This window comes from Rhipicephalus microplus, chromosome X (genome assembly GCF_043290135.1).
Source record: "Rhipicephalus microplus isolate Deutch F79 chromosome X, USDA_Rmic, whole genome shotgun sequence".
Classification (NCBI taxonomy): domain Eukaryota; kingdom Metazoa; phylum Arthropoda; class Arachnida; order Ixodida; family Ixodidae; genus Rhipicephalus; species Rhipicephalus microplus.
The window spans coordinates 301,132,332-301,156,910 of record NC_134710.1 but is presented as its reverse complement, the minus strand read 5'-3'; the positions used below and the strand labels follow the sequence as shown (position 1 = coordinate 301,156,910).

General features: G+C 46.6%; 1 protein-coding gene across 3 annotated transcripts in view; it reads left to right on the top strand.

The window, feature by feature from the left end:
• LOC119161333 (protocadherin Fat 3) overlaps positions 1–24,579 on the top strand; it is a 353,600-nt gene that overhangs the window by 232,851 nt on the left and 96,170 nt on the right. For all 3 annotated transcript variants that reach the window (XM_075879438.1, XM_037413746.2, XM_037413745.2), the window contains exons 12-13: positions 13,754–13,927; positions 15,183–15,317. In XM_075879438.1, coding sequence (XP_075735553.1) covers positions 13,754–13,927; positions 15,183–15,317 — 309 coding nt within the window. The remainder of the gene's footprint in view (positions 1–13,753; positions 13,928–15,182; positions 15,318–24,579) is intronic.

Sequence of the window (24,579 nt, the reverse complement as noted above, 5' to 3'; positions counted from 1 at the left end):
AGTTAGTTAACCTGCCCTAAAACACAGTTTATCTTTCTTTATTAATATTTCGCTGTGGAGCCTGGAGGATGCTAGACTGTCGTCATGGCACAGTGCTAGAAGGCGTTGCAAAATAACTAAAAACTGCAGTAATTGTCCGCTACTGAAACAGTACCGTATGGAGTAGTAGCCAGCGAGTGTTTTTTGTTTTTGTTTTGTTTAATTAGTGTGTTCCAAATCCTTCTGAGGACGATGCTGTAAAATAATACTTTTTTGTAAGGTCTAGGCTGAGGCTCGCAGGGTCATGCAGAACCAAGGCTACCTTTGAAGAAGAGCCACGGTTATGCTACGGTTTGAGTCTGTAGTATATAGGTAGATGCATCCAAATGGCAGCTTTTTATTGATCACTACGCAGTCGATACAAGAGCCCTGAACGCCTCCGTTAGTGAAAGACTAATAGGCGGGCGAAAGGGGCACGTGAGATCTTGCCGTGAAAAAAGCGGCAGGGTAGCCTTAAAATTGTTGAACAGCCAGGCTCGAGGACACAAGTTCGAATTCCATCCACAGCGGCTGCATTTTGACAAAGGCGAAATGCAAAGAATAGCCATATTCAGGTTTAGGTGCATCTTATGCGTCCCGGGGGAATAATATTGCTCTGGAGCTCTCCGCTGCGCTTTGTCACATAATCATGTTGCAGTTCTGACACGTAGAATCCAACTAATTATTGTTACTTCAAGGTACACAGGTCGAATACATTCCTCTTTATTTTAGGGGTTCGTTAATATTTCGGAACACCGAAACGAATAATGTCTGTTCGATTTCGTTTTTCAACAAAATGGTCGCTATTCGTGAATTCAAATATTTTGTCAGCTGCAAAACAGAAGCATCATCCAAAAGTACGGCAAATTCCATCGCATGAGAATAACATTCGGCAGATGAGTAAGCAGCCTACAATCCAATAAAGCAACCGGACTTTGCCGGTAATGCAACCATCACTCGCTCTCTGAAAATTCTGTACGTGTAAGAAGTCTGCTTATTTCTCCCTGCTAAGCCGCTTGTGTATACAACGTCAGAATTACGAGAACGTCATTCCGTGTAATTGATAAATGGACCATTTAATATTGCAAGATTGTGCTGTTAGATACACTCTTTACACTATTAATCGGTTCGTACGCAATTTGATCTCAACAATAACCATTCGTAGACTTTCACGAGTGGTTATGTTCATATTTTAAACAGAAAAAAAAATCCAAACTCCGGAAAACGCCTTCTAGTTTACGCACTGTTTCATGTGCATATTTTATATGCTCGTTCGTTACCTCCCTTCACTTTCAGTACATGTTTTTTTTTTGTCCTTCTTCTTTCCTTCCTCGCCTTCCTTCCTTCCTCATTTGAACTTTTTCCCCACGTAAGCATGCGCGACCACGTCATTTCTCCATTTATCCTATAGCCTACCATACGAGTAAGTTTTAATCTCAGTCTTCAGAAGATAAAAGTTGATACAAGATAGTTGTCTCTCCTTCGCGTCATTCCACAAACGCGAAATGTGCCACGTTATTTCGTAATAGCTCGCCACTGGTCATTTATAGACGGCCATTGCGATACCGCTTACGTACATGATCATATGCCACGTCCTTCGCTCAACGTATACACGCAAGTAAGTCTAGTTATTAAAAACAGCGTGTGCAGCAACTCAACAAAGAATTCAGCTTGTATAGTGTTTTATCGCTGTCTCCTGTTCCAGTGAACGCGCATTGTAGATCATTTTCGCCAGCTCGTCGACGGCCTGACTCGGCTTTTTGTTCACGTTTGTAATGTAAATTTGCTTCTTATCTCGTCCGCCTAGTTAATGAGACGTTTAGTCAGGGCTCGTTTAGGCCGCCGGCCAGGCGAGTCATCGAGATGGTATATAGTAAACCCGAGGCATGACATATGCATACCAACGAGCCTTCGCAGGCCACAACTTTATTTTTTGTATATATACAGTACGCCCACCCATTTAGTGGTCATCCTTATCTAACGGCATCATTTCTACAACAAAAGGGGAAGAACTATAAATACCAGCCAACGGGGCAAGAGAACGAGGGAGAGTCGCCCGTCATGCGGCAATTAGCCTTCGGAATCACGTCAGACGAGTCGCGACCGCGCGTTAAGAGCGTTACGCTCACACTCATCTTTATTTATTTTTTTGTTTCGGCGACGTTTTGTTTTCCTCTCAGCCTGGGCGATTCTCTAATCATCCCGAGAATCGCCAAGTCCCGCACCACTGCCGCTCGTCGGGTGCCAGACAAAGCCGCGCCTTTCTTTGCCGCCGTCCTCATCAGCCCTGGTCCGGCGCGGGATGCTCCCCGTCCGTCGCCTCCGGCCTATACCGTCTCTGTATTTTATTGTGTGAGCCGGTAATGACACAGACTCACTGGTACGCGCGCGGCCAGTCGCCCAAAGCGTGCCAGCAAAAGTGGGACATCATTACTGCAGTGACGAGAAGCGTCTCGCAGTTGCGGCTCTGGTTTGTGCTCTTCCTCATCCTGTTTCTTGCGCTTCTGACCGCGGCTTCCGGAACAAGACGAGAGTGCGAGTATATATATATATATATATATATATATATATATATATATATATATATATATATATATATATATATATATATATATATATATATATATATATATATATATATATATAGAGAGAGAGAGAGAGAGAGAGCATCGAACGCGTTATTCGAAGGTCGTAGGTTCGTTTCCTGACGGCTGGTTATTTTTTCATCCACTTTTCTTTCTTCTTATTTACATTCCATTGGTTCTAATAACTTCCCCTGTACATTCCTTGGCATTACTGTCTGTTATATCTCATTAATATTGTGTTAAAACACGGAAAAACGAGCCCTTAGGTATACACTTCTTTCCCTTATATATAAAGATATATATATATATATATATATATATATATATATATATATATATATATATATATATATATATATATATATATATATATATATATATGTTTGAGTCCGCAAAAAATAGAAAAGGAGTCCTCGAGCCACTTTACACTTGATTGGATGCATGCAAACCGCGGCTCGTGTCGCACGGAGAGGCCTGTCTGTTTTTTGCATGCCTCATTCGCGCAGACCTTAATCTCCACCACCCAGGCGTCTATACTATGCTCCTTCTCCTTGCACGACGAAGCCGCCGCTTTTATACGGTGGTTATGCCCTCCAGGTGAACGTTAGCAACGCGGAGTTAAAATGGTGCGCGAGCGAAGGCTCATCGTGCATCGCGTGTGCACGGTTATCCTTCGCTACGCGCCACGGGGAGCGGAAGCAGGATCGTCAGGCCGATACGATGCGCATCCGAATGTTGCAAGGCTAATGGTTGCCGTGTACGAGCAGTAATCTCTCCGGCGGGGCCTACGTCGTTGCTGCATGACAGACACCGGCGCGTGACATTAACCGTGGAGAGAGCGCCTGCTTCGCTGGCTCTAGGGCAACGCCGGTGAAGACAGTGTTCAAAAGGGGCGCGAAACATGAAAACGAAAGACACATACGCGACAAGACTGGCCTATGTTTGGTCTTCTTCTTTCGCTCTTTCGCGCGTCCACTGCCAAGGCGAACCAACTCACCAAATCGAGATATTGTTGTGGGCAAAAAGCGACACATTTAATTAGTCGACTTCCGCGTAATCATAACTTATACTTTTTTGTCCTACCACGATCTGGGAGTGAATTGTTCTCCAATAGACTCGTTTCTGCGTGGTCATCATCGTGTGCTGTACAGTTGCACCCGGTGATCTTGTTGTACGCTTCTGTGGAGGGACTTGTGACCGACCTTCATAGAATGCCAAATGCTTGCTTCTAAGAGCGTTCCAGGAAGGGCAGCGTTCACGACAATACGCGTATTCTTAGAGACAGTTGGTTATCTGGCTATCAGTGTGGTCGCATACCCTCCCTCACTTAACCTCGAGGACCTAACAACGATACATCACCATGCTTCAAGGAGAAGATGCACGGATCGCCACGGTGTCTCAGTTCTACTTAAAAGCCAGCTCTCGTATATGTTTCTTTATCCAGACTCACCAGTACGTGTATAAAGTAAGTACCGGAGGGTTATCGTGGTGATAAGCCTGCATTACCTCCTTCCCCATGGTGTACGGGTGTATATTTTTTCGGGGCGCTTGTTTTTTATCTGCCACCTTTTACACATTTCAGAGCCGGTACGCAACTCTTTCCGCTGCAAGAACGCGCGCGACTTGTAAGACAACCCTTTGTTTTCGGCCAAGTAGCGGGGGAGGGATGGGGAAGAAAGTGGGAAAGCTGGGGCACAGACGCTGAACGAGGATGTCATTTTCGCTTCCGCGAGCGAATTGTGCACACACGCATCGTACAGTCGTCCTCGCCGGGAGCAGTGACCGCAGGAGAAAGAGACGAGCATCCTGCCCGTGCCTCCGCGTCGCCGAGCCAGATTATCTCTTCTCCCCACCGCGCGCTGGACGGAAGACGACGGAAGTCGGCCGGAACAAGTCGATTCGGACGGCGGTCGTCATTGTTCGTCCACGTGGACCTGCTGTAACTACCAGAAAACTCTGGCGCCACTGCTGCCACGACTGAAATGGAAGGAAAAACACGAGCAGATCAAGAAGTCTGGACTGAAAGCACAAAATGAGACAAGTAAACTGGAGATAGCGGCACGGACGCGGGCGGTAAAAGGAAAGGGGGACCATATAACATAATGAGTTGGAGGCCATCTCCCGAAGCGCAGCACGGCCACCGTTAACGCCGGGCCGACTCATCGCAGCTAGCTCCAGATCAGAGATCGGTCTCAATGAATTACACGAGGAAGAGAAAGCGAGGAAAAAAGAAAAAAAAATGGGGGGGGGGGAAGGGGATGAAGCGACGGAGAGAAGTGGAACGGAGACTGTTAAGATGGGCCACGGTAAATATCGGGTGGCGACGCCACCGGCAGACGGCACTGAAAGGCCGGAACAAGGCCGTTTCATACAGGGCGCTATACGGAGCACTAAATAAAAGACGAGGCCGTCGCGATATAAAGAAGTGCTCCAGAATGGGACCAGAAACAACAACAACAAAAAAAAAACGTTAGACAATTTTTCTCTCAGTACGTGATGTGCGCGATAAAGGAACTCGGAGTAAGAAGACAATAGTCGAGTACAAGAGGACTGAACCACGAGAGCACAGAACAGCGGCAATGGGTTAACGATGGAAAAAGAAAAAAGCACGCTAAAAAAAAATTAGACGAAACACATAGAATGAAGGTTAGTAACTATGGGGAGTGCAAGAAAGTTCTGGAGCGGCACTGTTTTCGCGGAAGAAGAGCGCTGCCCCTTTCCCAGAGTGATCGACAGAGACAGACGACGTTGTTCCCGAAGAACACGGCGGCCAGAGTCAACACGACCACCCCGCCATGGCCCGGTCGGAGTATTTTCCTCTGGGCAGGCCTGGCTCCGCAGTCGGGACGGCCGCGATAATGCGGCCCAACGACTTCTTTGCTCAAATTTCTCTTTTCGGGCGGCCCCGTTCGCCTTCTCGATTCCACCCTTCGCGTTTCGGCCTTTTGCCCGTTTTTTTTTTCTTTCTTACTCGAGACCGCGCTTATTTTGCCCCATTCTGGGTAACGCGCGACACGAGCCTATCGTAGTTTAATCTAGGACCTCACTGCTGCTTGGGAGAACCGCGTGTCGTGGAGAGAGCCCAACTGACAGCCGCAGAGTGAACGGAAAAACGGGATCGCGCCCGAGGTGTCGTCACTCACGCCCTCCTTCTGGCCGACCCCCCCCCCCCCCTCCCTCCCACTCGTCCCCGCCGGAACTGACGGCTTCAGCTGATGGCTTGATAACCGTTGGCAATAACCGCGCGCCGTATTAAATGGCAAACCGGCGGGCGGCCCGACAAACAAGAATAGGCTGGGTAGCGCTCGCTTTTCGTGCGCCGTTCTTCGCTTCGTTCGTGGCTGCTTGCGGACAACGTATCGAGTGGAAGTGAGACACGTCGATAACGCGTGTATCGAGGGAAAAGCGGTCTATAGCGTAATCAGCTGTCGCGCGGCAAGTTCTGCGACCCTTTTGCACGAAGCTGAATTAGAATTCCTTGTAGTACTGGTATGTTTACGTGAGTGTATAGAAAAGCAACCGTCACGTTGTTCGCGACGAATCTAAACTGTTCTCGGCAAACGGTTCGTCGTTTTGCGCGGCAATTCCTTCCCAACAAGTGATCGGGCTGTAGCAAGAAAGTCAAGCGCGCGTGCTTCCGACACGAAGCATTGAATGGCACAGATATACTCGCCTTCAAAGGTGTTTTTGCTTGTATGCCACGAAATGAGAAATAGCGGGATTCGATTCTCCGGCGATGTTGCCGATTTTGTCAATTGCCTTTCTGAGCTAAGGACAAAAAAAAATTGGCCCCGTATCGCATCTTACACTGCAAATGTCGTCGAAGGACGATAGTCTTGCGTCTGGAGAGAGTGAAAAAAAAAACGTTTATTTGATGTTCTGCGCTGGAAAATCGGTTAATGGTATTCTGTAAGCGCTGCGTAAGACTGCCTCGAGCGTGCAGCGGATGCGAACGAGCGCGTCAAGGCACGTCACACGTGAGGCACGAGCGCTAGCTAACAATTATCTTGGAAAACGAAGCCAGTAACGTGCACACGCCCGTCTCTGAGGTGATAAGCTGTAGAACGCAAGGCGAAGGGTAGGTGCCACCACCGTGTCGTCTTAGCAAAGTGTTGGAAACACTTCCCTTTTCGTGCAAGCGTTGCATGGTCAGCGCAGCGTGATAAGCGCTATGGTCTTTAGAATTACTCATGTATGCCTTTTCTTGTATAAAGGCGCACGTACAGACTATTCACGTGTTGTTGTAGTACCTCAGATATGCGCAATAATTGCCTTTTAATTAACAATCGTACAAGCATGAACGATGCAGCTTGAGCAATATTGGTGGGCGCTGCGGATGAGGTCGGTGGTTTGGCTTATCGTTGTGTCGTTTAAGCTTTAAAATATCGTTAGGGGTGGACCAACAGACGAATGGACAGACAGACCAAAATTTTTCCGTCGAGGGTCCCCAAGAAAGACTATCGTCTTTAAAATATATTTAGAACATTGGTAGGCTAGTTAAGGCAATAAAGGCGGGACAGACAAGACAGGCAAAATGAAGGAATATATATATATATATATATATATATATATATATATATATATATATATATATATATATATATATATATATATATTCCTGCTGTGTTAGCTTAAGAACTTGCTGCGGCGATTTTCACTGAAACCAAGTTAGTGTTTGCTTTGACATTTCTCAAGGCCTGTATGCGGGGCGCCAAATTTATTATGTATTGGAAGAGTAGCCAGTGTAACGAAGAACATCCCAGTTACAAAGATTCAAGCTAAAACGCTCTCGGGGCAGGGACGGGCTATACCTTCTTTCTTTTCGAAAGATACGTTCAAGTTTTGTAACGCCATGGACAAACAAGCTGGCAAGAGAAAGATTCAGTCCGTACCTATATCTCTGCTTACAATATGATTGTGCAACTGTACTCCAGTATATCTCCGCCAAAACAAAAATCTCACTTTAAAAATGTTCAGCTTCGCTTTGAAGCACGCTTTCTCTACCTGTTGTGTGTACAGGGCTCTCATCTCTTTTCTCTTTGTTCCTTGAGCACACTTCCCGAATCTGGTTAAAAGCTTATTCCATTTAACAACCAGCGCAGAACCTTCACGACGTGCCAAGTTTGACAGAAGGCCACGACTTGGTGCTGGCAAGCTATTCGTCGCCGCTGCAGCACCCGAGTTTCACTACATACGCTTTCTCGCGGCTCTGCTTCAAAGGCGCCCCGCCGCGGTGGTCTAGTGGCTAAGGTACTCGGCTGCTGACCCGCAGGGCGCGGGTTCGAATCCCGGCTGCGGCGGCTGCATTTCCGATGGAGGCGGAAATGTTGTAGGCCCGTGTGCTCAGATTTGGGTGCACGTTAAAGAACCCCAGGTGGTCAAAATTTCCGGAGCCCTCCGCTACGGCGTCTCTCATAATCATATAGTGGTTTTGGGACGTTAAACCCCACATATCAATCAATCTGCTTCAAAGGCAACGTATCACGACAATCTGCGATCGTATACAGTAGCTACGGAGTTGTACATACAAAAGCATACAATGCAAGAGCGAGACAGTAACAACCTTCGGTCATTTAATAACTCTAGGTGGCAGCGACTGACGCGCAGACAAAGTAAAAACAGAAAAAATATGAAAGCAAGCTGCAGCCGTAATCAGGCGATCACTTGCGTGCTCGCATGAAAGCGTGCCCGCTCCATCTGATAGCTGGCCCAGATCGCTTCTATTTCGCAGCACGCCCTCGCGTTTGCGAGAGGAAAATATGTGAGCGAAGGAGCTAGCTCCGAAGACGCCTCTGGGGCTGCAGCCCTCGCGTGTGAATGGCCTCAGCTTCCCTCAGAGGGGGCAGGGGGTGCGTGCCGGAAGTTGCCAGGAGTCTGTGACGCCTGTAGCTGCTGCATAAATGGCTGCCACCCGCGCCACTTACTCACGCGGGTTCTCTCGTAATCACGTATAGCACACACACTTACGAAACACTTCACCTGCCTCAGATACTGGAGTATAATGGAAGCAGTGAATGGTAGAAGCCACTATAGGACGCTTGACAGATCACGCCGCACGGCCAACTATATATTGTGCCGGCCAAGCACTAACCATGAGTGTCCCGATTTATTTGGGCCGGGCTTCTTTTATGAGAACAAAATCGAAAATCACTCAATAATCATCTTCGTAATGCACAGTGAAGTGTATATAGAAGAACGAATGGGAAGTGAATAAGCGGGAAGTATATATTGCAGTTTGCGGCGCTGGTACCGCAGCGCGCCAGCATTGTTCTGTTAATTGACGAAGGACGCGCAGAAGCCCTTGATTACGTTTCTTGTAGCGGGGACCAGAAATCCCGCCTCCTCTTCGTATTGCGCACTCAAACAGCTGGCTATAAAAACGGCTTCCTGTAGCGTATACAGTAACTTGCTTACGGCAAGCGCTTTTCATGTATGACCTCCAAACATGTTTGTTTTGCAGCATTCGGTTGCTGTATATAGTAACCCGTAAGTTTGGTAAGTAACTTACTACAACTGAAAGAAAAATTAGACTTCTCACGGAAGGCACCAACGGCTGTGAAACAGTATCATTCGCGCTGGCGAAGTGAATATCTCGAAGCGACAGACTATATAGTTTCTTCGATGCTGACAATTAAATATACCTACATAAGTGCACAAATGCCATGGACACGTTGTCCAGCCGGTCAACAATCCCTGGTTGCCTGCATTTCCAGCTGTCTTCGGTTACGAGACCTCATTGGTGTCGCATTCAGAGCAAAACTTCATTAACTTCTGCTAGATTACACCATTGATACATGAACATTCACGAAGTTTCGCTAACTTATGAAAAAAAAAAATGTCTGCAGAGTGCTGCCGCCAGTACTTTCTCACGTTTAGAAACCGCAGATGTATATCGCTATCCCATTAGCCGTAGCTTAGCGCAAACACAAGCGGAAGTAACTTTCGGTAATTTAGAGACGACGATACGAAACTTCGCAAATGATCGAATCTTCCCAGAGCCACTGCGTATCCTAAACCAAGGTAATAACCGAGAACAAAGTGCCCATTTCTTCTGGACACCCGCTAACACACGATATCAGATGGCGCAGCAATGAGGCGAGACATTGAATTGCATTGAATTGCATTACATGACCATTGCAAGCCTCGGTTAGCTGCCGCTCAGAAAATACCAGCGAGCGGGAGCGGGAAGAAAAAATTACCTAAGAGGACTGAACTCGGGGCGAGTTACAAAATGACCACCTTTCACGAAATGACAGCACACCATATAACTAATGCAGAAGCGTACGTTCCCGCCACCTCACCCGAAATTAGGCAAGAAACAGTCTATCGATCGAATAGCGGCATGAAGTTACGTACCCGATGCTATTCGAATCCATGGCTATCATGTAGACAAGTGTAGACATTGAAGCTCTAGAAAGCCATGCCGCAGCATATCCTGTGAGAATGTCCAGTTATAATGCACAATAACAGTGATGCAGCCTCTAACGGCGACAGCCTCCGCGCGCGCTGTGAGTCTCCGTTGCTCACTCGGACTTGAGCACCAATGCTGGGCCGTCCAGCGAGCCGAGGAAGCCGCCAAGGGCCAGCAACCCTTGGCCGAAGCCAAAGTGAAGTCCAGGCTCACCCCACCAATGCGCAGAGCACTAAATAAAGTTATTGGATGATGCGAGCTTTGGGAACACGTTCCGAAAGAATTCGGAAAATGTTACGAGCAGGTTGAGTACTTACCAGAATAAAGCTGCACTGCTTTCATTTCTGTAGTGTGAATATTATTGCGGGTATGGGCCGTTATAAATGCCTTCAACACACGTTTTGAACTTCCTCATCAAACAATCGGCCAACCAGTTTCCTCAATGAATCGTTGGAGCGGAGATATATCGCAAGATTTCGTGAAGGAAGCGAATGTTAAATAATATAAAGCAAGACAAAAACATCTTTATTTCATTTCATTATACATGTTAGCCAGTGAGTGGTGTCTGTCTGTCTTCCAGACATGGGCGGCCGTGCCAGTCGAACATTGTAGGCCCGCGTAATGTATACGCCAGCATATACAAAGGCGAGATAAAAACTTGGTGCAAAAATTTAATTAGCGCCCTTCGTAACAGTTTCACCCCACGAAAAAGTTTGGTGATGTAAGATGCATGAACTGGTGGCGCCTTCATGCTTTCTTTCACGCCCCTTTCACCTCATTTGCCATCGGCACATCGGTTCAGAGCGTGCCGTATAACAGAAGACGAAAGGGGGCCGCAAAATTAGCAAAAACCAACTCTCTCTCGCCGAGCGCTTGTCTTCTTCGTCGGGGCTTGTCGAAGTGACAAGCCCTCAGCGCTTCCAGGCCCGGCAAGCCCGGGCCCTGTCTCTTGCACGAAATCTTCGCCTCGTTGCTTTTGTTACAGCTGGACCGCGCCCCAACTGGCGCGCGAACAAGTTTGCGCGCTCGTCCTGTTGTCTTCAACTCGCCTCTCCTCCCCTTCCTGTATCCTCTCAACTCTGACAGGCCGCTCTGGCGAACCCATACGCAAAAACAAAAGAACAAAAAAAAAAAAAAATAGGGCGCAGGACCACCCGTCTTTCAATTTCGCTGGAGCACGCGACAGGCGCGTCTCATATTTGTTCGCGCCACTGAAAGGCAGAGCAGCCCACGAGCTTCAGCTTGTCCCCGCGTCTTGGTTTTCTTTTGCGTTCGCGGACGCAGGGACTTCTCGATCCACGTCCGACGTTTGCTTTCTTCCTTTTTATTTTGCGCTTCTTCTTTATGCACGTGTGTGCGCGAACGGGGCAAGCAACGTAGGCAAAGGCGTCGACTGTGAGTGCGGCCGCGCGAGACAAGGGATGGAAAGATGCAGAAGAAAAAAAGAAGTGAGATGCCCGTATAAACAGAGGAAACGGACGGCGATATAGGTATATTGCCATCCCGTCTTCTTTCGGAGCGTTTGTTTGAAACGACTGTGTGTCTTCGGCGTACGCACGTTTTCTCGCAACTTGAGCGAAAAACAACAACAACAAAAAAAAAACAGGACAGCGCCGCACGGCCGACACTCTTGCGCGACGAAAGCTGCTTTAAGCAAAGTTTGCGATGTGTCCTTTCTTTTCGGGGCCTCGCTCTTTATTACAGTAGCTCGCCGTGGGAAAAAATTTAATTAGCGCCACTGCAGCTGGAAAGTCGAGTAAATATCGTGTTTCCGTCTCTCTTCACTCTGTGAGTGGCTCTTTCTATCGCTGTATGAATTTGTTTTTCTTCCTTCCTTTCGCAATGACCCCCTCCACCTCCCTTCGTGTTTGCCACTCTCCCGTGTCGTTTTATCTCTGTGCCCTCGAATGTTTAGTTCTCCGATCGCGTCTAGAATGACTGTAAGAGTTGTACCGTCGTCTTTCTTTTGTTTTTAAGCTTTTTTTTTTTAATTTCTCACGCACATCGGACGCCAGCTTTTTCTGCTTAGTCTGCCGCCAACGGCGCGTGTGTGCGCCCAGCCGTGACTGCAAAGTGCATGCCTGATTAGCGTATTTTCTCGCGTGTCACACGTGCGTTACGCTTGTCGAGGCGATCCTACGCACCAGTGCGACCGACAAATAAATACGACATAAAGAGGACAATAAAAATGTGTTCTTTTCGCGAGTACCTGCTTGCAGGTACTTTCGAATGCTATACGATCAAACTTTCGCCGTGCATCAAGCGGGCATGTACAGCGTATATATACCTCGTCAATGCCTGAGTGACTACAGCACTCCTTGTACTATACATACTTGCTCTGTATAGCATTTTATTTCATCCCTCCCGCCTTCTTTTTTTTTTTTAATGTCACAGATTCCTCTTTTTGTGAAGAAGCATGAAGGAGAAGCTATCGAGGGAGAAGTTTTGAGGCCCTGTTTTTTGTTGGTGCTGGAACGGACGTTTTCATCCCAGCTACATGGAATGGTCGTTTGTGTTCGTGGCAGTCGCTTTATCTTGTTTGTCGACGTTACTATAATAAAAGCTAAACGTATAGTAATGTGCCCCCGATGGATAGTCACTGAATCGCGATAATTCATATCGATCTGAATAGGCAGTCAACTATTAATTAATACGATGTTTCCGCCAGAACACACAGTGGCATTTGGGGACTCCTCCCATAACTTTTTGTTAATGCGTGAGTTCGTTTCGCTAAACAAAGACCGAACTATGGCGAAAACAGCTCGCTTCTTGCGGAGGCTCCGTTATATTCAACTTGCGAGCTATCGGCAGTGCAACACTCAGGTGGAAGGTGCACGAGTCTAAAGGTTTATATTTACACGCGAATTCCTTTTTCAAAGTTTAATCTAAAGATCAATGACTACTTCAAGCTACCGACGATGGTATTGCTATAAAATTGGTCACATCGACATAGTGGTACATTTTTCTCGCAATGTACAGATACCGCAGAGTACCGAATGAATCTTTTTGTCGTCGACGTTTATATTACCAGCCTCTGCTTGTTTAGAAACACTTCATTTTTGGCAAAGCAACGCACTCAGCTGCACACTTGTTGTCTCAATACAACAGCGCACCCCTTTCTTTAGTTTTTTTTTTGCCCACTGAGCCTATAAAATGCAATAATATCCCATGAAATGTTGCTAGGGACGAGTGTTCATTGAAGCTTAACAAGCGAGCACTGAGCCTATTCCACAAGTGAGCAGTATATACATGTTTATAAAGCATCGAATCTTGGTATACGACTTTGTGTAGGTCAATGGAGCGTATTTGCCGAATTCTCTCGCACCCCTTTGATTTTTTTTCTTGTTTTTCGATCCTTCGTATGATGCGTCTTGGCTGTAAGCAATAAAAGGTACACAAAGAAGAGTGGCGATTACGAATAAATATCCCATTTTATTCCCATACATACATACCTGGACATAGTTTGCTGGCTCTTTATTCGCAAGTATTTACGTGTAAAAGCACCCGAGTGCCGCTTAGAAAAAAAATTACGCAGAGGCGCGGGTAAAGCGTCACTAACTATATTCTGCCTAATCGGCAACCATTCATGAGCACACGGGGCTCATACACCGAGTAAACAAGCAGTTACACATTTATCGGTTATGTGCGGTGATAAAGGTATAATGTAGACCAATGGAGCATATTTGCCGATGTCCCTCACACCCCTTTGATTTCTTTTTCTTGTTTTTCGCATTCGCAGGCGACACAGATGGACAACTCGCTACGCTACGCGCTGACCAAGATCGAAGTGTCGGTGATCGACGTGAACGACAACGTGCCGGTGTTCGACTACGACATGTACAACATCACTGTCATGGAGAACCTGCCGCCTGGCTTCACCGTGGTGCAGGTGCACGCCATCGACAGAGACATGGTGAGTGCAGGGCGCCTCAATTGCCCGATGCAATACGCGCTCACTGAAAATGTTGTGTTTACTAACTAACTTAACCAGTAAACAGAGGTACAAAACATTTACCACTGGCCAAACATGTTTGCAAGGCAAGCGGGTAAAGTGCACCTCATCAATTTCCATCCGCTCACGCTTGCTATGACCAGTATGATTAACTGAGAAACCAGGGAAAAAATAGAATCATTCATTACTATATAGCTATATCAAGAATATCTGACAATGTACAGGTGGCATGCGTGTAATTGAGCTCTTGTTATTGAGCGTATGTAGCGTGCACCGACCACCATTAGTGTCGAACACACCAAATTTCGCAGCGGGCTACCCGTCAAACAGGGGTGCTTTACGACTGCCAGAGCAGCGATGGCTTAGTGCTATATACCGCAATCTCTACGCGAAAGTTGTGCAGGGGGGGGGGGGGGGGGTAGTTTAGTTTCGTTCATCGTAATTCGACTGCTGTAGTACGCGACCTCGCAATGCAGCGCCGGCTTCTGGTGCTCCTCAACCACCAGGATATTAATGAAGAGAGGCGTAATGCCTATTCTATACCGTGCAGTGCGAAGCGCCAGCCGTGACGCACATCTTCCCGAACTTCTATAGCACGCTGTAAAAGCAAACATGGAACTGTATAATTGCATAACTGTTTTCGATGGAACACAGATCGTATGCTTCAAACGTGAAGTACACATTGTCTGTTTTTTTTTAATTATTTTACCTGCCTGTACCGAAACAAGCCGTATAATAGCATGTAGACTAGTTTAGCTGTGATTGTCGCCTCCATCGGAAGTTGAGAGGCGCTCATGTAGACGCTATATAGAATTAACTCAGCACGACTAGTTGGCTTCCATGAACACACAGCTGATCTTTATCCTGGTAGAGACGTGTCCCTTCTCGCGCCCGCCTTTTGAAAGCTTGATTCGATTTTCGTTTGCACGAGTAGCATGTTTTACTCGTGCGAACAGTGTTGAACGCTTTATTTCCGCTACTGTGGTGATAATAGCGTGACTTAAAAAAACTCGAAATAATCTTATTGCTAGCGGTATCTGCCAATGGCTGTGTGCTACGCAAGTGGAAAGCAGGAGGGCGATGTGAAGAGTGGAGGGAACGGCGCTGAAGGCATATATTTACGTCTCCTATAAGATTATGTTTACGGATCGGGCAATGTAAATTCTTCTTGCTATATACTAAAGCGCTCGTTTCAAGATATTCTCTATATTCGCAGGGCGAAAACGCGGACTTCCTGTACCATCTGGTCGACGAAACAGGTGGCTTCACGATCGACGAGAAAGAAGGCTGGATTCGCGTCCGGGATCCGTCCAAGCTGGACAGGGAGAAGGTGGACAAGCTGACCATGAGGGTGAGTGCATATGCGTTTTTTTTTGTGTGTGTGTGTGGCATCAATACTTCGATAACATGAGAGGAGACAACTCGTGTGTCCGAGTTCTGAATGTGTATCGGGAGCGTCAGAAACGGGGAGTAAATGGGGAGGTAGTGTACATATGCCAGCCACACCACACACTCACTTCTCCTACACTTCTGATATACCTCGCACTTTGTCTGTAAAAATGAGAGAGGAAGGCAAAAAAGAGAGAGACTCTCATCTCTAACATTCTATACTGGCTAAATTTGTTCAACCAATTGAAGACAACACTCCGTCTTCAAGGGTTGTACATGATCGCGTCTTTATTTAAAAACTTGGCCTCATTTTCCTACTTTCGCTAAAATCCTAATGGAGTATATTTTTTTTAAGGAAAGATCGTCGTTTATTTTTATTTATAAACACATTGCAGCACTGCCGGCAAAAGTCTTACGGTAAACGCAATATCCCATTGACATAAGTTTCGTAAATGTTGAAGTGCATATTAGAAATGAAAGCATGCGGATATATAAATACATACATATATATATATATATATATATATATATATATATATATATATATATATATATATATATATATATATATATATATATATATATATATATATATATATATATATATATATATATATATATGGGGGGGAGGTCTTTTGCAGAACAGCCACTCGCATATTTTCGCGTGCTCGGTAAATTGGACCTCTCGCGATATACAGGCACGAATTGCCCCGCAAGAACAGAGCCCCAGCAGTGCTGAGGCAGAGAGCAAAAGTATTCACGCGAATTGAAAAGCAAGAAGCGCCACTCACATTTTTTTTTTCGACCGTTTTCAGGCGGCGCTGCTTTGCATTTTTCGACCAGAGGTATATAGAGTTGAAAAATGGACACTTGCTCTTCCGCATGCGAGTGTTGTCGCTTATTTCTCCTTCCGTCGGAGTCGCTGAGACGTTCTTCATTTTCCCCGCCATCAGACCGACGCTGCATTCATATTTCCGTACCCGCAAAACGCCGAGGTCACGCTGCCCAGCCCAGACCAGTGGCCCGCCACCACAGCGTGGCCACTCACGCGAGAACGGTGGTGTTATTCGCGAGGGCTCTCCTCCAGCGAGCGGCGGTCAATTTGAAGGAGAGCCCGGGAAAAAGCAAGAACAAAGCGCGCGCGCTCTTTTTAAATGTGCGCGCCAACATCGCGAAACCAAGCCGCTAGGTGGCGCAGTGTGTGTACGCAGGGCACACTTAAAACGAAACAGATAGGCGCTTGGGGAAATGCATGGCGCTGTGGTGGTCGGAAACTCTGCGGTAGCTATAAGCCTGTTGTGGCCGATCTTTCTACAGGGAGAAACGCGCGTGATAAGGCGTCTCTGAGAGAAGCTGTTCTTTTTTTTCTTTTTATTCTGGGAACTTTTCTTTCAAATATGGGGAGACCGGATCGTATGTATAGCCGCACGTGGAAAGAAAAATTTCAGTTTGCGTTTTCATTCTTCATCTGAGCCGACACGTACGCACCAACTCGTTGCGTTTAGACAAAGTGTTTTCGGGGTTCTTGCTGACAGATGCCCCCCCCCCCCCCCCCCCCCTCTGAATGCGTGTACACGTTCCCGTTCGCTCGGTCTCCAGTACCGCGGCCGTATTGCTCTATATACATCGCTCCCATAACAAATGTCAGCCTCAACTCACTCCGCGAAATGAGACTGCGCACTTGAGCGTGAACAAAATGGGAGCAGCGCCGGCCGCGGCCACGTTCCATCGGCATTCAAACTTGGCATCGCAGTCTGGGGTATATAGGCAGCCCCGCCGCGAGTGCAAAGATCTTTTGTTTCTTCTCTTTCTTTTTCATGTAGGTGAGTGAGGCTACTGTGAGAAAGCTATTGGCCGAGTATAACAGCCGTTTCGCTAGATAAACATGCCCGTTCAAAATCGCTTTTCCAAGACTGATCTTCGCACCTGTGATAGCCGACCATGTACGCCGTCTCCATTCATTCAGCCACCATTATAAGTATTATATACGGAGCCACTGTATGCCAAGTGTAACGATAGCTCCACCCCGCGCTTCAAGAGAGATATCAATATATTTTTCTTGTGCACTCACCGAATGAAAGCGTGGGCAACGAAGCGGAAAATGCGTGGATGCCGACAGAGGGATTCAATTAGTTTCTATATAGAGCTCTTCCCACGGTTTATGCACGAGTTCGAGCATCTGGCGCACGATTATATTCAGCAACAAACCGCTAGTGCGCTTTAGTTTCGGTACTTTATATTGATTAGGACTGTTACCACTTCGCGTGCGCGCGTGCATTCGTGTTCGATGAACATCGTTTATATAATCGATATCATGGTATGATTAAAAAATGTTTACTCCAAATATTAGTGCCGCGCGTTTGCGGTACCTAAATTTTTTTACATGACCACTACAGAGCGTTACTTAACGAAGTAATAGATAGATAGATAGATAGATAGATAGATAGATAGATAGATAGATAGATAGATAGATAGATAGATAGATAGATAGATAGATAGATAGATAGATAGATAGATAGATAGATAGATAGATAGATAGATAGATAGATAGATAGATAGATAGATAGATAGATAGATAGATAGATAGATAGATAGATAGATAGATAGATAGATAGATAGACAGACAGACAGACAGACAGACAGACAGACAGACAGACAGACAGACAGACAGACAGACAGACAGACAGACAGACAGACAGATAGATAGATAGATAGATAGATAGATAGATAGATAGATAGATAGATAGATAGATAGATAGATAGATAGATAGATAGATAGATAGATAGATAGAGAGAGAGAGAGAGAGAGAGAGAGAGAGAGAGAGAGAGAGAGAGAGAGAGAGAGAGAGAGAGAGAGAGAGAGAGAGAGAGAGAGAGAGAGAGAGAGAGAGAGAGAGAGAGAGAGAGAGAGAGAGAAAGAGAGGAAAATTAACTCAAGGCGTCCTCTTTTATGCATATGGAGTACACTGTATGCAGGTTTGAAGAGGTCGATAGGAAAACTGGTAGCCTTCATTTACAGTTTTGACTATATGATGGCCACGTCTTGTGCTTCGGAAGGCTTTTATATATTAGGATATAATATATGGCTTCTTAATCAGGACAACGTGGGCGACCTTCAGCGTCCCATACAACGTTCATGACAGGGTACGGCATTTCCGCACTTAACCTGTGGTGCACTGTTATTGCTAAAGCACTCTAATAGCACTTGTAAGGAAACGCAACAAAAGGAAGCGGCCCCCGAAAAGCTTCGAAAGGGGGAGACTTTTAAACATATTTTCTGCTCTGCATGAACTCCACGATTGCGTAGGAAGTAAGAGTGTAAGATAAGGTAAAGGGCAGTGATCGAAGGTCAATCCGGTCAAGTATTTCTAATTATTTGAAGGAAGAGGGAGAGAGAAGGAGAGAGAGAAAGAAATTAGTGAAACAGAAGGGGGGAACTAGGAAAGCGCCCAAGGGAAAAACTACACCTGAATTCTGGCAAATGCTCCAGAACAAATACGGGGTCTTGGAATAGGAATACGAAGATAACCGTGGTAATTAATCACCCCGCTACTAGATCAACTTTAGCGACTGCAATTGAAGTAGAAAGTAGTACACCAATAAAACAGATAGGTAAACTCTCATAAGAAAACGGAAGTGTACGAAGAAAACCACAAAACATGAAAGTTCGCAAAACTCGACAGGTTAGAAAGATTTGGCTCGCCTATTGAAGCCGATAAACAAAAGAAAGTAATACTCAATGTTATAACAACGGAGCGAGTGTAGAAACAAAAAAAAAGAGGGGGGGTTAACCAGAACAAATCTTAGCATATAAGAAAGGAGCAAGATATTTGGTTTGAAGCACAGGCAGAACGATGTCATCAGCAGTGGCGTTGATATATCAAAATCAGCGGAGAACTTCCATAATCCATTTTACACATCGCAGAGCAACCTAGGCAGCATTGATTAGAAACCCTGACGAAGAACATCCCCAATTTTCATGGGTAACTATAGCGACGGCGTTATGACGGTTTTACAAGACGTGTCCCGCGAAAAAGCGGCAAAAGAAGATTAGTTAGCCCATTTTATTGAAGGCGGAGGCGTTGTTATACTCTAAAAGCATGCAACCTGTTACGCACAGTAATAACTCTTGCGGTTTTGCATCCCAGATCCATGATATAATTACGAGGGATGCCGTAGTTTCAACCACCCGGAGTTTTTTAACCTGCGACTCTAAATCTAAGTTCCCGGGCCTGAAGTGCTCCGCTTCCTTAAAATACGGCCTTCACGGCCGGCATTCGATCCCGCAACCTCCGAGTCATCAGTTGAGCCCCATGACCACTAGACGACCATGTATTTTTATTTTCTTTATTACTGGACCACCGTGGCGGTTCCCTTTATGCACAATCGATCAAGTGAACTATAGGAGTTAGAAAAATGTCAGCATTGCAATAATCCACAAGAAAATACATGTTACCAAATAAAAATCTCACGGCATGTCCACGAAGTGAATGATGATGAGTGGGCGAAGCAGTATAGGATCATTTGGTGTGACCGTAAAATCACCCGTGACATTGATCCCTCAAGCGTGTAAATGAGTGCCGAGCGGTGTAGAGTTTGGTCAAAACTGGTTTGTGGTATCGGATCTAGCCTTAAGTTGGCAAACATGAGGTGTGGGAACGTTCCCCTGGTAGTTGTTGGTTGTTTCCAGTGTTACGAAATGCATCGTACAACATGTCGAGACGTCATCTACTGCATGAGCCAGTCTTCGTTCGTGATAATCATCGTCATCGTCATGGTGTATAATGGGTACCTTACATGGGCTGTGCCGTGATGGCAGGCAGAGAATGCGTGGTCTGGAACGCGCTTGTTCTTCATCGTCATGAGCGCCTTCGTCATCGTCGGTGGTGACTACGGCGCGAAAGAGTGCAGGATTCTTCATAAGCTGCTTCGCATCTAAAATGTTGGCCTCATTGCATTACTTTCAGTATAATGCGAAATATTTCCCGGGGAAATCGCAGAGGAATGAGAGAACTTGATTTCACTCAGCCCATAGGACTGGCTTGTTGCACGGAAGAGTAATTGCTTGGTTCACTAGGTAAGAACAACGTGATGGTGCAACACAATGACGCAACACAGTTACGCGAAAACAGTGGTGCAATGAAATCGGAATGCATGCAAAACTTTTTTTAAGAAGAAATCATTAGACAGGGGTTATTGGAAATTGCCGGACTCGAAAAGCCTTCATCCCGCAGAGCACATAACTTGCAAGTGGGCATAAATGTAGGAACAGCGTATTTCCGGCCATTCCAACGATCCTTTTCAGTGCACGATGGTAAGAAACTAAAGCGGGCCCGTCAAACGCAGGGACTTTAAACGAAAAGGATTATAGCCAAGCCTTTAGTGCGTGTGGTACTCTCGCCGTACTTGAACACTGCGCTATTGTTATCTGGGCCATTGAGAAGACCCGATGAAAGGCAGAGCTAAAAAAAAAGGCATGCCTGTTCAGCTAAAATCAAGTGTGTGTGTGTGTGTGTGTGTGTGTGTTTTTTTTTCTTCTTTCGAAAAGGCAGGGATTCTTTTTAAGGTATTACTACATGACAAATGACTCCTAATGCGAGTTTCGTGTTCGGATTTTACAAATGCGCGGTCAAGCGTGTCTACACATCAGCGACTCAGCTCCAGAGCCACAGCGACCATGTCATAAGGCGACTGAAGTGTATTAAAGGGGCAGCTCGCCATTCGTCTTCTGATTGGCCTCCAGCATGTATGCTTTATGGCCAGCCCATCTCGGGCGAGCACTCAATTTTTCATTAGGGCCTTCGCGCTTGCTGCTCCTGTAATATGAAAGAAGTGAGCCACTGCGTTGGCCCGACGTACGCGAACAGAGCTCCCGCAGTAAGTGACGTTAATCGCTGGCAGCCTGCGCTCGCGGCGGTCATGCCCTAAATCATGCACGCGCCCACACAGAGCGTCGTTCGAACCGAGCGCCCCGACGCCACGAGAGCGCGGTCGACTGATGAACCAAGCCGAAGTGCTGCCAATATAACCACAAGAACGAAGAAGAAAAAAAAACGTTAGCCAATCTGTGGCTGCATGATCGTCGCCTATATATATACTGCGGAGTTTCACTTCCGAATTTTATTCTTTGTCGCTGTTTTGGTATGCCTGCGACGAGACAGCTGAACTTGACTTATTGTGCTTTCACGACAACGATTAGTGTAACCAATTTGCGAATGAGCTCGAGTGCGTCAGGCCACATAGAAAGAAGCCCGATAACCAACCACTGTGCTGCACGGTACATGTGTGCGTAACCCGAGCAAGGAGTGCCGGTAGGTGGGAGAGGTCAATAGTTTTTGTTGAGGTTTTACGTCCCGAAAGCACGGAATATTATGAGAACCGCCGTATACGGGAGAGCTCCGGAAGTGTATACCATCTTGGATTCTTTAATGTGCATGTAAATTGGGGTACACGGGCCTGCAGCATTTTGCTTCAGTTGAAACGAGGCCGCCACCGCAGGGATTCAATCCCTCGACGTGCAGATCAGCAGTGGAGCACCATACTCGTTAGACCATCACCGGCTGGGTGGTATACGAGAGGCTACATATATGGAAAGTGTTCTCGCCTACCACGCTATTTGACATGATTAGCAGTAGACTCTGCCCACTCGTAATCCCGGCTACAATAATTGTGAATCGGCTGAAATCGTAGTAAGTAGTACACAGTGCCAACATGCCACAAAATCGTCATTCAAGTGAACCATCCTTCATCAGAATCCCAGTGCCATAGCCATCAAGCAGAGCACGGAGCCTCGACTTCTTGCGCGAGAGATGCCTGCATAAAGAATTCTGTTTTTTTTTTTTAGGCAGGAAAACCTGACTCGACCAACACAGTAGAATTCGTTATATCGACAACAGGGTACACGGTTACTCGCTACGTTATTGAAACTATACCCGTTTCTCATATATTTTCTTGTAATGTCAGTGACTTGATGTTTTTATAATTATCACAATGTCTCGTAAAACTTTGTTAACTATATATATGGTCGTTAAACAACAAACAAACTTTCATCATAAAATCTGGAACACTTTAGTCTGCTAGTGCTTCGATTTCTTTGATTAAACACCACACGATGCTCATACGCATTATCGGTGAAAATGTTTTACATATAGCTGTATAGCTCAAACATTAAAAGTGGCTTTTCTTGATAATGATCAGTGTCCAACTTTGTCACACTTGCGTGCACGTCTGAACGTTAATTCGTGCAATCGTGCGTACATCACTACCATGCACTAACGCTGGCAATAACGAAGCCACGACGCGCCACCGCTCTGCAAATCATTGTAATTTTTCTGTTCGATTAGCCTGGAAGCCGTGTTTGACGCAAGAACAAAAAAAAAAACAGGTAGTTTCCGGCTGCAAGCGTTTGAGATATATAGGTACTTCCTCGTTACGAACGCCCCCCATTCAACTTCGTACAAGAAGCGTCGTCTTTGCAGTTTCGTCCCCCCGGACGTTGTCAGTCTAATAGGACGACGGAAAGGTGTAAATATGGGTCACTCTCACCTCACTGTACAGCGCTGCGGCTGTGACGAGTACAACTTCCGGTCTGACCGCCAGTGGCCCTGCAGCGTGGTGCGTGATGCCTCTCGCTTTTCGCGACTCGTTAAAACGACAGCGAAATCCCGTAATTCATCCGCTCTACTACAGCTGCGCCGGAGAAGCGGCAGTCCATTGTTTGACGAAGACGGTGTTACCGGGCTGAAATTACGACGTCGTCTACACCGTGTAGAGACGGCTTTGACGATGGGGGAAAGGAATAGAAACCGCACAGGAGCTTACGCCGCTCTCAACAATAAGATGATAGTGACGGCCCAGAGTGACTTCCTTTACGGCTCATGTCACTTAAGACGGCGCTTGTGGGACAGCGACAAGAGCGGCCGGCATCGGGAGGCCTTTCGCTCTCCTCTTCTTCGCGTGACATAATCGAGCCTTCACCGTGAAACTGTGGCCAAGCGACGTAAGGAGAGCGCCACCGGTGCTCTATAGAACGCCGGTCGCTCGCGTGACAGCGATTTCGCGGCGCGTAAATGCTTCCGCTCGTTACGCCAAAGACGCCCTTCCGCGCGGCGGCCAATGCTGTCAGCGAAACTCGTTCCCAGACCTTTCGAGTCTAGGAAATTGGCACTTTAGGCGCAATCTTCCTCCCTTCCTCCATCGCGTGTACGACGCACCTCGAACTCGCTGAACGGCGGCGCGGCTTGGTAGCTGTGACGCCCGGTGCGCTGTAGAACAAGCGCTCATCAATTCTGACGTCGCTTACTACAAGGATGTAATATAAAGCCTTAGTAAAAAAAATGATTTCTGAGGAGGGTTAAAAGCATTCGAGAGACGTAAAGTGCGTGCGGCGTCAAAGTCAAGTTGACATGCCGTCACGCTCCAATCAATCGGTTCTGGCGCGGAGCGAGGGGGTGCACGCCACACCGTAGCGAGCGTTACGCTAAAGTCGGGTGATTTTATTTATTTTTTGATGTCGACGAGCGCTCGATGATTTTCTCTCGGTTGTATCAAGTGTAGCGTCGAAATCGCGCATCTGAAACGCCATATGTGGCGGCCCTCATCATTACACCTTTATGAGACGTCATCGTAGTATATGTGGATCCATACACCTATATTGCGGATAGGAGCCTGCAAAGCCGTGACCTGTTACGCCATCATGAGTCACCGGGATAGACATGGCTGCCAAGTTGAGTTTCCACAGCCGGGATTTAAATTACTATTCTTCAGATGCCCATTCAAACGTCTACTCACCTGCCGCTGTATTGATCAGCATTGTGATGGGACACATTGCCTTGAGTGACGTTCGCACTTCATTACCCCGGTTTTTTATGTGGAAAACTGGAACTTATATGTACGTTAGAACCACCGAAAGACGTGATTTTCATCCCGCCCGTGGTGGTCGCATTTCAGTGAAGGCGAAGTCATACAGAGGCCCGTGCACTATAGAATTAGGTGCGTGTTAAAGAACCCCAGCTGGTCGGAATTATCCGCATAGCTCCCCACTACGACATCTCTCCCAGCTTCAGTAGCTATATGACACGTTAAGCCCCGTGAGCCAACCCTTATCTGTTTCTGCTAGATGACGCATCGACAGGGAAATAAAAAAAAAAACGCCAGCCTCGACGTTTGGGCGAAACCGAGAGTGAAACTTGACGGAACCGGCCCTGTATTCATAGGAAACTCCT